Source organism: Xyrauchen texanus, chromosome 11, assembly GCF_025860055.1.
Source record: "Xyrauchen texanus isolate HMW12.3.18 chromosome 11, RBS_HiC_50CHRs, whole genome shotgun sequence".
In the NCBI taxonomy this organism is placed as follows: domain Eukaryota; kingdom Metazoa; phylum Chordata; class Actinopteri; order Cypriniformes; family Catostomidae; genus Xyrauchen; species Xyrauchen texanus.
Window position 1 is genome coordinate 47,721,151 of NC_068286.1, and position 16,780 is coordinate 47,737,930.

A 16,780-nucleotide genomic window follows, 5' to 3' on the forward strand; every position below is an offset into this window, starting at 1 on the left:
AGGGTAGAGTCACATAGGGTAACCAAATTGGCCCGGTTGCTAGGGAGGGTAGAGTCACATGGGGTAACCAAATTGGCCCGGTTGCTAGGGAGGGTAGAGTCACATGGGGTAACCAAATTGTCTCGGTTGCTAGGGAGGGTAGAGTCACATGGGGTGCCCAAATTGGCCCGGTTGCTAGGGAGGGTAGAGTCACATGGGATAACCAAATTGTCCGGTTGCTAGGGAGGGTAGAGTCACATGGGGTAACCAAATTGGACCGGTTGCTAGGGAGGGTAGAGTCACATGGGGTAACCTCCTCGTGGTGGTGATTAGTGGTTCTCTCAATGGGGCGTGTGGTGAGTTGTGTGTGGATCGTGGAGAGTAGCATGAGCCTCCACATGCTGTGAGTCTCCGCGGTGTCATGCACAATGAGTCACGCGATAAGATGCGCGGATTGACGGTCTCAGATGCGGAGACAACTGAGACTCGTCCTCCACCACCCGGATTGAGGCGAGTAAACGCGCCACTAAGTAGTGGGAATTGGGCATTCCAAATTGGGAAAACGTATAAATAAACAAAATAAAAATGGGAGCCTCCTGCTGGCCCGAGAAGGAAGGGAAAATGGAATTGCAAGGAAAGCGTTAAGCTAGATATGACAGGCAAGTGCATGCCTAAAGGGTTTTTCGTCAACATGATGCACATCTGCAAGTCAGGAGCAGAAAAAAGGAAAAGGAAAAGGAGGAGAAATGCGGCCAGACCACTGGTAAGAAATAAATGTAAGCCAGCAATCAGGCTAGATATTGTATGTTCATTTTATGCATTAAATTGCAACAATTATTTAGCTAACGTATTGCAATTCTGTCTTGTTTTTCAGACATTTCTCCTATCTATATAACTACGGTGTAGACCATAGACATAGTGTAGCTAGCCAAGATTAGCTCACAATGCTATCTTCATTTCAGTTAGCTAGCTGATGGTAGTTGCAGCACTGGATACTTGGGCCTCCGAGTAGGGTTTCACCTAGGGACCCATATGCTCTTAAAATGTGCAGTGGTCCTGTTGAAGAAACAGCGAGACGGGGTGCAACAGTCAAAGACATCCGACGTTTTTACATGGGAAAACAGAGCAGACACGCACAAAATGCCCATGCTTAAGATTCCAAGTCTTCTGAAGCAGTATTAGAGCTCAGTGTAATTAAAGACTAATTTAAGTCATTATAGACATTATGCACACGGTGATTTTTGACGAGTATGAAAACGAGGCTGTGAGGGATAGACTTCCTTCTTTAAAATTAAAGATGGTGCTACTTTGAATAAGGTCCATTCACTAAATAATTAGAAATGAAGAATAGACCAAAAACGATTGATTGTGCTTAGACTGACTTTACTTTGAAAACAAATGAGTCTTTTTCTTTCTGTTTTATTGCATCCGCTCTTTACAGTTGATGACACTAATTATCAAATAATTGATTACGGCTACATTTACTATAACATGAGCCAAACTCACCTACCACAGCCCCCTTCTGGCAGTGCCCACGTGCCATGCGTTGTGCCTTTAATGTTTGTCTTAAAGGAATATTCCGGGTTTAATACAAGTTAAGTTCAGTTGACAGCATTTGTGGCGTATTGTTGAAAAAAAAAAAAAAAAAAACATTTTTTAATAAAAGCACAAATGTGTGTTCCAGTGAGACACTTACAATGGAAGTCAATGGGGGCAATTTTTGGAGATTTAAAGGCAGAAATGTGACACTTATAATTTAATAAAAGTACTTAAATTAATTCTTCTGTTAAAAATTGTGTATTATTTGAGCAGTAAAGTTTTTAAATTGTCATTTTTAGGATTTCAGGGTTTATGGCATTACATCGTCATGGCAACGCAGTTGTAAAATTGTCTATATCTTCACACAGATGTGGTTATTAAGTGATTTAATGACAGTAAAATCATGTTAACACACATATTGTTTATGTCTTGTGTCTATACTTTTGAAACAAAAGTAGGAGTGGTGGTGGCGTAGTGGCTAAAGCACTGAACTGGTAATCGGGAGGTTGCTGGTTCGATCCCCATAGCCACCACCATTGTGTCCTTGAGTAAGACACTTAACTCCAGGTTGCTCCGGGGGGATTGTCCCTGTAATAAGTGCTCTGTAAGTCACTTTGGATAAAAGCATCTGCCAAATGCATAAATGTAAATGAAACAGTATTTTAATGTTTACAGATGAAACCCCATTGACTTCCATTGGAAGTGTCTCACTGGAACAGACATTTCTAATTCATTTCTTACAGATTTTATATTGATTGTAAAAACAAAATGCTCCTCAGGAGTACCGTATGTGCACCCTCACACTACATCGGAAATCTGTCCATTTCAGACGGTTCATGTGTGGTCATGTGGTGTTTAGAGTAAGGCTGAGTCTTTCTTTTGTTCTGAAGGTCCATTGATGATGTCTCTAAGGCCTGGAAGTGAACTGGACACGTATGTGGAGTTGGGCTTGGGAAAAGGCCCAACTGACGCAGACACACACCATTCTCGGAGTCGGCCTGGGTTGCTAATCCAGGAACGTCTGGATGCCAAAGAAGGGAACGAGCACAAAGAATCCTACGCCACCTTGCATCTCCCATCCACAAATGAGAACAGCAGTTCTACGACCCATGTCAGCAATGGGCAGAGCTCGCCGCCCAAAACAGAGAACGAGGTATGTGGCATATAAGCAGCTTTGCTGTGCCGGAGGTTAAGTCTATTGCTTAACATTACGTACAGCTTCAAGTGTTGTGTTTCTGTCCTTGAATATGATTGCTCATGTTTACTTGTGTGTTTTGTGCATATAGCTACGGCAAGTATTTTATAAGCAGCAGGAAGAGATCCGCAAGCTGAGGGAGCTGCTGAACCAGAAGGATGTGCGGATAAAACAGCTGGAACTGGAGATCAAAAATGTGAGAAACTCACAAAGCAGTCTTTGAGAGAGACTGGCGAACATCACACCACCAAAAGCCTTGTCTGCCTCACTGTCATGCACATATGAACACATCTTACGGCCTCACGAGCTGCGTTCCCATTTATACGCTGTCTGTCTGCAGTCATTCCTTTCATGGATTTGTGCACAGCAATACGACATTCCTGGGAGTTTGTTTTGTACACTTCAGCACTATGCTAACTTTTTTTTTTTTTTTGATTATACTTGTTGAAAAGTTTTTTTTTTATTATTATTATTATTATTATTGTTTAAAAATGTTTCTTAAATGGGCAATTGTGTGTATTGTTTTATAAATTGGGAAAGTTATGCGTATGATTGAATATTTTGTAATTTGCTATTTAAATTCCTGTTTTGCAAATGGGTGAGTGATGTGATGCATAACCACGTTTGATATTACAAATGCAAATCCAAGGTTTTATAATAACAAGGGGACGGGACATCAATTTGGATCATTTTATGTATTAGATTGAGTTTGTGATCAGATGCTGTTAAAAGAGAAATAAATACCAAATGCCATTATGGAAATGAGCTGGGATTCAGACAATATCTCAGAAAAGTCCAGATTAGTTTAAATAATCCCTTCAAGCATTTTAACCACCTACCGACAAAATTATATTCTTTAAATAGCAACACAATAGCCGTTAAAGGAATATTCCAGGTTCATTACAAGTTAAGCTCAATCGACAGCATTTGTGGCCTCCTTTTCTTTAATAAAGCACAAGTGTGTGTTCCAGTGAGACACTTCCAATGCAAGTCAATGGGGTTTCAAAAGTAAAGACACAAACAATGTGTGTGTTAACATGATTTTACTGTCATTAAATCACTTAATAACCACATCTGTGTGGAGATAGAGACAATGTTACAACACTGTTGCCATGACGACCATGTAAACCCACAAAAACAATGATGTAAACAACTTTACAGCTGAAATAATACAATAATTAATGTGAGTGCTTTGATAAAATTATAAGTGTCACATTTCTGCCTTTAAACCTCCAAAAATTGCCCCCATTGACCTCCATTGTGAGTGTCTCACTGGAACACACATTTGTGCTTTTATTAAAGAAGAGGGACGAGTCGAAATGAATGTTTGTGGTAATCAACATGATGATACAAATGCTGTCGATTGAACTGAACCTGGAATATTCATTAAAGGGACAGTTCACCTAAAATTGAAAATGCTGTCATCATTTACTCACCTTCATGCCATCCCAGCTGTGTGACTTTCTTCTGCAGAATACAAATATTAATATAATAGTGTACAAAACTGAAGATTTTTTATTTAAAATGTTGCTGTTGCTCAGATGTATCTTCAAATAATTGACTAAATGTTGTTCAAACAGCCTTGATTGTAGCATCTTCTTTTTGATTCCTAAAAAGTCGTCTTTACTCAGGCTGAAGTCAATAAGCTGGATCAGGAATCATTCTTTTAAGGTTCAATATGCCGGTCACTAAATGAACATGTAGCAAATTGATTTGATCGTCTGAGGTTCCTAAAGTGGACGGAGCAACTCCTTGAACAGAGGACGGATATAGGGAAAGCAGAAGATGAGTGTCCTGACATGCTGATTGCTATTTTCAAAAATAGTGGTGAAATGCATTATTTTTTTTTTTAGAAACTAATGAATATCTGAAAGTAACATTATGAATGATATCTTGATGGTCTCTAAAAGAAAAAAATGGTGAAACTTGCAAAGCATCCATTTTGCTAGCCCATTAAAGGGGCAGTTCACACAAAAATGCAAATTCTCTCATCATTTACTCACCCTCATGTCATCCCAGATGTTTGTGACTTACTTTCTTCTGCAGAACACAAATGAAGATTTTTAGAAGAATATTTCAACTCTGTAGGTTCATACAATGCAAGTGAATGGTGACCGGAACTTTGAAGCTCCAAAAAGCACATAAATGTAGCATAAAAGTCATCCAAAAGACTCCAGTGGTTTAATCCATGTCTTCAGAAGTGATATGATAGGTGTGGGTGAGAAACAGACCGATATTATTATTTTTTTTTTACTATAAATGTGTTAGTCTATTAGCACGTGCTACTTAAGCATGCAAAGGGCACCCATGTTCAAATTCAACCTAATATATATATATATAAATACATAGAGAAAGAAAGCCTTTATTATGGTCATACATTATACATATACACTCACCTAAAGGATTATTAGGAACACCTGTTCAATTTCTCATTAATGCAATTATCTAATCAACCAATCACATGGCAGTTGCTTCAATGCATTTAGGGGTGTGGTCCTGGTCAAGACAATCTCCTGAACTCCAAACTGAATGTCAGAATGGGAAAGAAAGGTGATTTAAGCAATTTTGAGCGTGGCATGGTTGTTGGTGCCAGACGGGCCGGTCTGAGTATTTCACAATCTGCTCAGTTACTGGGATTTTCACGCACAACCATTTCTAGGGTTTACAAAGAATGGTGTGAAAAGGGAAAAACATCCAGTATGCGGCAGTCCTGTGGGCTGAAAATGCCTTGTTGATGCTAGAGGTCAGAGGAGAATGGGCCGACTGATTCAAGCTGATAGAAGAGCAACTTTGCCTGAAATAAGCACTCGTTACAACCGAGGTATGCAGCAAAGCATTTGTGAAGCCACAACACACACAACCTTGAGGCGGATGGGCTACAACAGCAGAAGACCCCACCGGTACCACTCATCTCCACTACAAATAGGAAAAAGAGGCTACAATTTGCAAGAGCTCACCAAAATTGGACAGTTGAAGACTGGAAAAATGTTGCCTGGTCTGATGAGTCTCGATTTCTGTTGAGACATTCAGATGGTCGAGTCAGAATTTGGCGTAAACAGAATGAGAACATGGATCCATCATGCCTTGTTACCACTGTGCAGGCTGGTGGTGGTGGTGTAATGGTGTGGGGGATGTTTTCTTGGCACACTTTAGGCCCCTTAGTGCCAATTGGGCATCGTTTAAATGCCACGGCCTACCTGAGCATTGTTTTTGACCACGTCCATCCCTTTATGGCCACCATGTACCCATCCTCTGATGGCTACTTCCAGCAGGATAATGCACCATGTCACAAAGCTCGAATCATTTCAAATTGGTTTCTTGAACATGACAAGGAGTTCACTGTACTAAAATGGCCCCCACAGTCACCAGATCTCAACCCAATAGAGCATCTTTGGGATGTGGTGGAACGGGTGCTTCATGCCCTGGATGTGCATCCCACAAATAATCCTAATAATCCTTTAGGTGAGTGTACATACAGTGACATTATTTTTCTTTTCTTCTTCACATATCCCAGTTAAGCTGGGTTCAGAGAGTAGGGTCAGCCATGATACAGCACCTCTGGAGCAGATAGGTCCAACAGTGGTGTCCAGGGCCGAAAATTTCATCAAAATGTTGGGGGGGACAATAAACAGAACAATTCTCAAGAGCAATTTTTGAAGGGGACACCAAGGGTTTTTTGTTGTTGCCCCGTTTGCATTTGTATTATTTTATTTCTTAAACAATTATTTTAAGAATATATCATATTATTTACAATACACATATTTTAATGATATTTTAGGGGGGGGACAACCCTCAGATGGGGGGGTCCTGACCCCCCCCCGAGATTTCCGCCTATGGTGGCGTTGATGAGGCTTGAACCCCGACCTTCTGGTCAGTAACCCAGAGTCTCAACAGCCACCAACTTAAAGACGATACAAATCATTGCACATTTCCATCCACTACATAATGCGCATTGTTGGAGCAAGTATCTTATTGTATTAAATGCATCCTCGAGACTCTGTAGAATCAGTGTAATATCTGATATAATGAGGGCCGAAATAGCTGCGATGCCCACATACCGGCAATTGCATATCTTGCAAGTCACTTCACACAAACCATCAGTAACTTCACAATGGCACACTATCATACCCTATTTCTGCCATATAGCGCTACGGCAGTAGGAGTATGAGCAGTAAGGGTAGTAATGCCATTTCAAACTCAGCCCAAGGCATATTTTGGTTTTAGAATGGGCTCAAATCTTATGAGAGATGAAGGCTATGCCATGCACAACTGCCTTGAGAGGCGTCATCGTGGCAAACAGATTAACAGATGGATGCACTGAAAGTTCAGAATAAAATGGCATTTGCAATTCTTGATCAATTTAAAGCCCCCGTGGTGCTTCAAAAACGAATTAATAGTGATTCAAAACGTTTGAACTGTGGTGTATGTACTGTATATATTATTACTATGCTCCTAAGAAACACAATCTACACCCCTGCATTGCCATTTTGGCCTAAAAGGGTGCACTGAAACACACGTTCTCGTTTTGTCTTCAACTCATTGTTAAGATAAAAGACAGAGACGAAGGAGAACAAGCAAAGCACAAAATGTTATTTTATTTACAAAGTTTGTTTTCATCTTACATAAAGTAAAAATGTAGCTACAACCTTGAATTGTGCCACAGGCTGCCACACTAAAATGATGGCTGGCTTGTTACACAGTTGCTATAGCAATCTTATTGGGAATATTGGAACAAAAACTAAAGGGAGAGAAAATGGGAGGAAAAAAAAAGAACATTTTCAACAAAATATTAAAAGCACAGACCCAAAACTAAATACCAGTCCCCAAAGTCCTCACAGGTTTTGAAACACAAACGGGCAGCGGCTTGAGCGGATTGCTGAGAGCCACTGATTCAGAAGCTCACAGGCTCCACCCATCCAAAACAGTCTTGCCCCCATTGGGAGCTTGGCGCATGGAAAAGGGGAGCGTTGTGGAGGGGTAGAAAGGTTGATGGGATAGCCAAGTTTTTGAAAAGGAAGGGGAGAGAAGGAGTAACAGAGTTGGTCATCGGCACTTAATCATCATCCTCATCATCATCCTCCTCCTCCTCATCTTCATCATCCGCTTCTCGTTTTCTCTTCTCGCCCTTTGCTCCTTGCTCTTCTTCTGAGAAAAACAGTTTTAGACAGTTTTAGGGGGGGGGGGGGGAACAACACATTGAGGGCTTCTTTCAGTTTGCTTAAAATTACCTTCATCATCCTCGTCGTCGTCATCATCATCATCCTCATCATCATCTACCTCTCCCGCCTGGCCCAAGTCTTCCTCCTGAAACAACAAGCCCATGTGGATGAATCTGTTTCCGGTATTCTTAGTCACCATAAGTGGCAAACAGTGCTGAGCAAATGGCTTCTGAAATAGTACTGATTACTAATGACTTAAATTGTTAACTTGCACTATTCAGGTAATCTAATTGGATTACTTTTGGATTACTCATTGCATATTTTGATAAATCAAATCATTTTAAATATATTAAGTGCTAATTAACACTCCTTTCATTAAAAATATTTCAGCTCTGTAGGTTCATACAATGCAAGTGAATGGTGACCAGACCTTTGAAGCTCCAAAAGCACATAAAGCAGCATAAAAGTAATCCATAAAACTCCAGTGGATTAATCCATGTCTTCAGAAGTAATCTGATAGGTGTGTGTGAGAAACAGATCAATATTTAAGACTTATTTTACTATACATTCTCCTGCCTGCCCATTAGGGACGGTATGCATAAAGAATAGAAAATCGCAAAAAACTAAATAATAATGTACAAGTGAAATGGGAGATTTATATTATAAAGGACTGTTTCTCACCCACACCTATCATATCACTTCTGAAGACATGGATTAAACCACTGGAGTCATATGGATTACTATTATGCTGTCTTTATGTGCTTTTATGTGCTTCAAAGTTCTAGTCACCACTCATTTGCATTGTATGGACCTACAGAGCTGAAATATTCTTCTAAAAATCTTCATTTGTGTTCTGCAGAAGAAAGTCAGTCACACATCTGGGATGACATGAGGGTGAGTAAAGGATGAGATTTATCCTTTAATTGAAACATTAGTAATGAACTTCCAAGTGCTGCTTAAGATCAATTGTGGAGTCTTTTTCAATGGATATCAGTTTAAGGCAAGGATTGCACAGTTATTTTCCCATCTCCCATAGAAAAGCCATTTCTGTGCATGGTTTTAGGAAGAATGGAACCACACTGTCTTTAATGCAAAACATAATTCATAAAAAAGAAACTTATGCACATTATATATTGTAATATATTCCAATTACAAGAACTCAATTTCTTAAATCTGTATTACATGTAATCTGTTACTAGGGATGCACTGAGGCGATTCCTGGATCAGTATCGGCTCTGATACTGACGTTATTAGACAGATCGGGTATCAGTCCGACGAGCCCGATCAAAATTCGATAGTGTATGTTATTCATGTTTGTTACTGTCTCAAACTGACATAAAAGCACCATTTAAGTATTTCATTTGACTCGTGCATTTTATTCAAATCCACTTGAAGACATGCGACAGTTCTGTGAAATGCAACCGGCTGAGTTTAATAAGTAAATATACACAGGACGTGTGCACGTGCAGCGCGTTAGTGAATACCGCTGCTCTGTTACACACAAACATAATGTACAGGCTAGTGAGGCGGTCGCAGCTATATTCATACGTGAGCGCCACACACTTAAACATCATCTCTGATGTATACGCCCAATAGCTCGGTTCGCTTATAACATGCATTGAACGGCGGCGGCGGAGCATTTCACCAGAATTTGAATACAAATATAATTGAACGTTTGTGAACTAGCACACAAACAGTGTGTTACGATTGTCAAAATAAAAGATAGAGGCTTTTAAAGTTAAAGGTGCATCCCCATCCGTAACTACCCTGCACTGGTGGCAGATCCGAGCGATGAACCCTTACCTCATCCTCTCCACTGACATCCTCATCATCCTCCTCTCCTTCAACCTCATCTTCATCATCATCATCTTCCTCTTCATCAAATTCCTCTCCAAACTCATCCTCTGCATTAAAAGTGAAATTAACAATACTATTCCCCCAAAATACTCAATAGCCATGTTTGAACACTGAAACGGCGAGCTGGGAACTCACCCTCATCATCATCGACTCCATCAGCTTCTCCGTCCGAGTCCGAGGCCTCTTGGTCATCCATGTCGTAGCCATCCAGATATGTGAGCTGTGGAAGAAGCTTGAAGACACTTTCCCGGTACTCATTCAAGTTTGTGACCTCACAATTGAAAAGGTCAAGACTCTTCAAATGGTCCAGTTTTTTCTGCCAAAGTGAACAGATTGGTCACAAGTATTAATCATTTCTGTTGTTAACAAGTGGACCTGATGGACATTTCTTGTACAATTAAGCTGTTGTAAAGATAACGTGTAAAACCAGGACATATGTAGGGCATGTACAAACCAAGGGTTCCAGTGTGCTGATGTCTTTCAGTTTGTTTCCACTTAGATTTAGATGTGTGAGATTGGAGAGTTTTTCAGCTAAAACATCAAGGCCACCAGAGATTCTGTTGTCACTGAGTTCCAACTAAATCAAATAGAAAATGACATTCATATCAGAACAGAAGTTAAATGTGTTGTTGGACACCACACATGCTGAAAGGGATAGTTCACCCAACAAGCTACATTTTCCCATTTACTCACCCTCATGTCATCCCAGATGTGGATGTTTAGAAGAATATTTCAGCTCTGTAGGTCCATACAGTGCAAGTGAATGGTGACCAGAACTTCGAAGCTCCAAAAAGCACATAAAGGCAGCAAAAAAGTAATCCATAAGACTCCAGTGGTTTAATCCATGCTCCAATCAGTTTTGGGTGAGAAAAGATCAATATTTAAACTCCTTTTTCACTGTACATCTTGCCATTGCAATCTCATGATTTCAAGCTTGATTACACTTCCTAGTGCTTGACAAATGCACAGTGCGCTAGGAAGTGTAATCAAGCTTGAAATCATGATCGACAAGTCAAGATTTATAGTGAAAAGGGAGTTATATTTTGGTGTGTTTCACCCAAACCCAATAAAACCACAGGAGTCGTATGAATTACTTTTATGCTGCCTTGATGTGCTTTATTTAGCTTCAAAGTTCTGGTCACCATTCACTTGCATTGTATGGACCTACACAGCTGAAATATTCTTCTAAAAATCTTCATTTGTGTTCTGCAGAAGAAAGTAAGTCACACATCTGGGATGACATGAGGATGAGTAAATGATGAGAATGTTTATTTTGGGGTGAACTGTCCCTTTAACAAAGACAAGGAAAAGCTATGTGAATACCTTTTTAAGTTTTCCAAGTTTAGGAAGGTTGGAAACTGAGAGTAGACCAACATTTATCAAACTTAGAAATTCAAGATTAACAAATTCCGATGTGAGGCCTTCAATTTTCCCTTCATTTGATCTGCAGTTGTCAAGGACAAGTTCTCGTACCTAAAAAGAACCAAAAAGAGAGAAAAACAAATACTTCAACCGTCTTTTTAATACAATAGGTAATCAACTATAAGACGCAATTGTGTAAAAACTGTCTAAAAGCAAGTCTACATATCTGATATGCTGCTTCTCAGGTCAATGCATCTTTATTTTAAAGGATTTTGAAATATTTTTAAGTATTTTTAATATAATATTCAACATTCTCAGATAATATTTCTTTATTCTGCAGTTTAGCTGCTAAAGTAAATGTACATTGTTTTAAATGAGTTTTAGATATTTATATTGGAAAACAAGCCAAAATCAAAAACGTATTTTGTTGCGGTGTATAATGTGAATAATTAGTGTATAGTTATAGGGTGAAGACTCTCTCACCTTTCTGTTCACTTCAATCCATCTTTAATTAAAACAAACTCTCTCTTATTAATAAAGCTGCATATTGACAATGTTCTTCACAATAACAAACACACAGTGACACATATATTATGATTCAATAAGTGTCAAGCAATGATGTTATAATCTAGCTGCATTAAGCGTGTAGCGCTCGAGGGACGCAGTGTCCCGTGACAGAGTGTGCATCAGCCGGTGCAGTTTCAATCTCTCCCCCTTAGATCGGGACATTCACACGACTCATAGAAGAGCCGCTGACCGCACGGAGAAATGCCCGATTCAGAGATTGTATTTATTTACATGATCTGCTTCTGTATTATTTGAACTTTAATACAGCTATAACGCGTTAAATATAACCGCATTAGAGATGTGACGGATTAAATATAACCGCATTAAATATAACCGCATTAAAGATGTAACGCATTAAATATAACCGCATTAAACATGTGATGCATACATGTGACGTATGAAATATAACTGCATTAAACATGTAACCGCATTAAACATGTAACCACATTAAAGCTGTAACGCATTAAATAACCACATTAAACATGTAACGCATTAAATATAACCGCATTAAACATGTAACGCATTAAATATAACCGCATTAAACATGTAACGCATTAAAGATGGAACACATTGAATATAACCGCATTAAAGAAGTAACGCATTAAATATAACCGTATTAAAGACATAACGCATTAAACATGTAACCGCATTAAAGATGTAATGTCGCGGTGTTTCCTTTAAAGAGCTCCGGCTCCATTTATTCCACAACGAGAGTGCTTCTGTATTTATTTATTTATTTAGTATTTTTCCATCATACTTTGTGATGTACATCAGCTGAAGCGGTTTGTAAAGTTTATAGTTCATCTGTGTAATTCTTCCTCTCATCAGTCAGTCGTGAACTGCAGTGCTGCTCTCACGCATCATCATTAGAGTTTAATTAGGGATGCACCGAAATGAAAATTCTGGGCCGAAACCGAAAATCCAGGATGCACTTGGCCGAAAACCGAAACCGAAACTTTTACCTATTTAAAAAAAAACAAATTAAATCAATAAAAATTAATTAATCTGAATTGAAAAACTACAAACCAATAAAATAATCACACTTTTATTGAAGTAACACCAAAATTGGACAAAAAATATATTAAAACTATATTAAATATTATTCTTTCAGTTCTGTAAAAATCAAATTTTACAGATTTTATTAACAATTATCCAAATAATGTAAAGTTTTAGAAAACTATTATATGCAAAACAACAGTCAAGTAATGAACTTAGCTAGCATCTGTCAAAAAGTTTAAATATGCAACAGTAATTTTAATTAAAACAAAAAGGCAGAACACAGAATGGCAGAGGGCCTCTATTCCACTGATCTATAACTATAATATATAATTATATATATATATATATATATATATAGATCAGTGCTCTATTCTGTTTATGTAAACGTATGCACACTTTAAGTGAACATTATTGTGCAAAACAGCAGTAATTGAACTAAATCCAACCTCAACTGTAAACGACAGATGTATCCTCGAGTGAAGAACAAGTGTAATGTAATTGCTATTCACATCATATTGGACCGCTTTCTATTTAACTACAAGTGACAGGTTTCTCTTCAAGAACAAAAGTTGCTAAACGTTCTGACAGTCTCTCCTGTCTGAAAGCTCATCAAGAACATGAGATGCTGCACTGAACAGTCTCTCACTCTCTGTGCTGGTGCTTGGGCAGATAAATACCTGTGCGCAATCCGCGCAAGCAAAGGAAAGCCGTCTTTGTTTATGCGACCGTAGTCAAGGGGATTGTCGCTTCTGGCGTAGTTCAGATAAATACGTCTCAAGTTGTGGTGTAGCTGCGCTAGTTGTGACATTTTCCTGTAGAATCTCTTGCTGTACTCTGTATATATATATCTTGAAAGTTCTGCTGAATAAACACTGCAGATCGCAAATTTGATGTCCTTATCAGAAACTTTGAAGAATTTCCACACCGCTGACATGATCGGCCTTTGTTTGGTAGCGCTGTGATAAGGGCTACATCGATCCAGATTGAAATCTGAGCACTGAGGGGCGGGGCGAGGAGGTATATATTTTCGGCTCATATTTTCGGCCTTTTTTCTCTTTCGGCCAAAAACCGAAAGTGCCATTTTCGGCCGAAAATTTTCGGCGGCCGAAATTTCGGTGCATCCCTAAGTTTAATGTGATCTAATGTTACGGTAAATGACATCAAACGACTGTTCGACAACGAACATTTTTGTCGACAATTTTTTAAATGGCAACATTGTCAAATAATCGCTTCAGCCCCATTTCATACGTCTCAAGCCAAAGGAACCAATCCCGTCACCTTGTAAGGCGGGGCTTTCCATATCATTAGCATACGCTATGGCGAAGCAAGGAGTATCAGGAGAGCAGGTGTAGCTACGCAGCGTACTTTGCAAGACGTGTTTTTGGATGCAAAGTTGCGAAAGAACAAATGGTGAGACTTATTACCAAAGGATCTGAAATAAATGGGTGCAGTTTATTTGGTAAACTTCCAGAGAAAACAGGTTTGCAGGAGCCTTTTTTTCCAGAGAACAGTTTTAAAAATGTTACCCAAAAACATACGAGTTTTGGCACTAAACTTATAATGCAGCCCAACAGTGTGTCCTGGCGACACAGCTGGCCCGTGCACAAGTGAGTAGAGATGGAGGCGGGGACTAATTTGCATATTCATAGATCCGCAAATACTAAACGAGGCAAAGTTTTATCTAAGCCATTTTAAGGCAAGAACAGATTATTTTCATGGGGTAAAAATGTAAACATGTAATTTTGATGAACAAAGATGAGTTTTTAGGGGATAAACCAGTGACTGGAGAGGGACTTTAAACGCGTCTTTAAAAAGGCGTATTCATGACGAAGATTAGTGAGACAAAAATGGAGTTTCTGTGTGTCATGACAACATGGCGCCTCCACAGATACACTATATTCACACTTCTCTACACGTTAAACACAGACACTGTGCTCGAAAACTCCATTACACCGTTTATCTGCTTACATCTGCATTTGAATCGCAGTGTTTATAACATTTCCGCCGGATATTCCAGCCACACTCGCACATGCAGTTTCTTTATACTCGCTTATTCGTACAGACTTTTCACTGTTTGTGCTGGAATTGTTTTAAATTGTATTTTAGTACATTTGTAAGATCCCCAGAGCGAACACATCGAGTATAAAGTGTTAGTTTAATCACACGTGTCGTGGAAATTAATGGCGGGAAACAGCGAGTAACAATATGACGAATTAAACTTCACATTCTTATATACAAAACATACGTGTTTACACATTAACACTTATTTATTGTTTTAATTCAGCCTATTCTTCGTTTTAACAGTACAAACCGTCGTTACACGTGTAAAATTAATAATGGAACCGTATGTGCATCAAAGACATGCTTTACTTCATTATTTTAAAACCAGTTATCTTATTTATCTTTACGAACGTCGTAGAAAAAGAAAATCCGGTTCAGAAACGTGACGGTATGAACTAAACCAGCCATACAATGAGCAAATCTTCAACATAACACATCCCAATCTTAAATACACACATCCAGCAATGCTGCGATAACTCCGATGCAACTACTCGAGCTCATTAAACCTGAATTATTTCATATCGAAAGACGGATGAACATTACTGACGCGAATATAAACATTACTTTCTCTTCCAACTCTAGGCAGGAACATTTCCCATGTGCTTTAAACTAAACACAGGTCAGTGGAAGTAAAGAAAAGTAGCACAGCAAGCATGGCCGGGCACAAAACTAAAGGTTTCTCTCAAAATCACTTACATCAGATGGGGTCCTGTTCCTCAGCTCCAAATGAATCCTCTTTTTCATGTCCATGTCGCCCCACTTGGGTTCTGGAGGAATTTCTGTTCAGCCCAAAATGTAGAAAGATGCCTTAATGGAGGGAGAATATGGGACTGTCCAGTGATCTGAGTTAGTGTGAGAAAGGCTCTGAAGCACATATATATGAACAGCGCCATCTGTGGCCAATGATGCGCACTGCAGTCTCAAAGACATGGCACATATATACTCATCTGTGGCCAATGACGTGTACTGCAGTCTCAAACAAATGGCATCTATCTATCTATCTATCTATCTATCTATCTATCTATCTATCTATCTATCTATCTATCTATCTATCTATCTATCTATCTATCTATCTATCTACAGCAGTGTCATCTGTGGCCAATGACGCACACTGCAGTCTCAAACATGTTGCAGATATCTATCTATCTATCTATCTATCTATCTATCTATCTATCTATCTATCTATCTATCTATCTATCTATCTATCTATCTATCTATCTATCTATCTATCAATCCACTCAAAAGCACCATCTGTGGTCAATGACGTGCACTGCAGTCTCACAAACACAGGACAAACGCCATTAAACTGTTGCATTACTGTTAGTGAGAGGTTTGCACTAGTATTTTGTCTGAATTTACGTAGTGTAATAGGTTGGACTTGTAAAAGTGAAATTTTTTAGGCAATGTATTGCCTGATCAATGAAAATTGTTTATTATGGAAATTAAATATAAAGTCGTGCAAATTAATTTTCATTTTGGGGTCTTGAATTAGGCCTGTACAGAACCCTGCTTTTCTGTCTGGTTTACAATCACAGTCCCCAGTGGAAAAAACAGCTTAAGCTGGTAGCTGTGTTTTGGAACATAGTAGCTGGTTTAAACTGGTCAAAGCTGGTTTTTGGAACATAGTAGCTGGTTTAAGCTGGTCAAAGCTGGTTATTAGCTGGTCAACCAGCTAACATCTTCCAAAAACCAGCTTTGACGAGTTTATGACCAGCTCAAACCAGCTACCATGTTCCAAAAACCAGCTTTGACCAGTTTATGACCAGATCAAACCAGCTACCATGTTCCAAAAACCAGCTTTGACCAGTTTATGACCAGCTCAAACCAGCTACCATGTTCCAAAAACCAGCTTTGACCAGTTTATGACCAGCTCAAACCAGCTACCATGTTCCAAAAACCAGCTTTGACCAGTTTATGACCAGCTCAAACCAGCTACCATCTTCCAAAAACCAGCTTTGACCAGTTTATGACCAGCTTAAACCAGCTACCATGTTCCAAAAACCAGCTTTGACCAGTTTATGACCAGCTCAAACCAGCTACCATCTTCCAAAAACCAGCTTTG

General features: G+C 39.1%; 2 protein-coding genes across 3 annotated transcripts in view; one reads left to right on the forward strand and one right to left on the reverse strand.

Annotated features, from left to right (window-relative positions):
* The window catches only part of coro2aa (coronin 2Aa), a 40,168-nt gene extending 35,330 nt beyond the window's left edge, over positions 1-4,838 (forward strand). Inside the window, exons 12-13 of the mRNA XM_052137306.1 lie at positions 2,409-2,671; positions 2,805-4,838. Of these exons, the coding sequence (XP_051993266.1) occupies positions 2,409-2,671; positions 2,805-2,936 (395 nt within the window). The 3' untranslated portion in view covers positions 2,937-4,838. The remainder of the gene's footprint in view (positions 1-2,408; positions 2,672-2,804) is intronic.
* A 2,456-nt stretch (positions 4,839-7,294) lies between these two features.
* Positions 7,295-15,592, reverse strand: anp32b (acidic (leucine-rich) nuclear phosphoprotein 32 family, member B). Of its 2 annotated transcripts, none has more exons than XM_052137336.1 (7): positions 15,415-15,592; positions 11,053-11,202; positions 10,184-10,306; positions 9,865-10,045; positions 9,676-9,776; positions 7,942-8,017; positions 7,295-7,855 (listed from the first exon to the last, which is right to left on the reverse strand). In XM_052137336.1, the coding sequence occupies exons 1-7, from the start codon at positions 15,466-15,468 to the stop codon at positions 7,767-7,769; spliced, it is 774 nt and encodes a 257-aa protein (XP_051993296.1). In that variant the 5' UTR covers positions 15,469-15,592; the 3' UTR covers positions 7,295-7,766. The 2 variants fall into 2 exon arrangements, with proteins under 2 accessions (XP_051993296.1, XP_051993295.1); XM_052137335.1 differs by having other exon boundaries at positions 7,295-7,858; positions 15,415-15,590.
* Between the last annotated feature and the right edge of the window lie 1,188 nt (positions 15,593-16,780).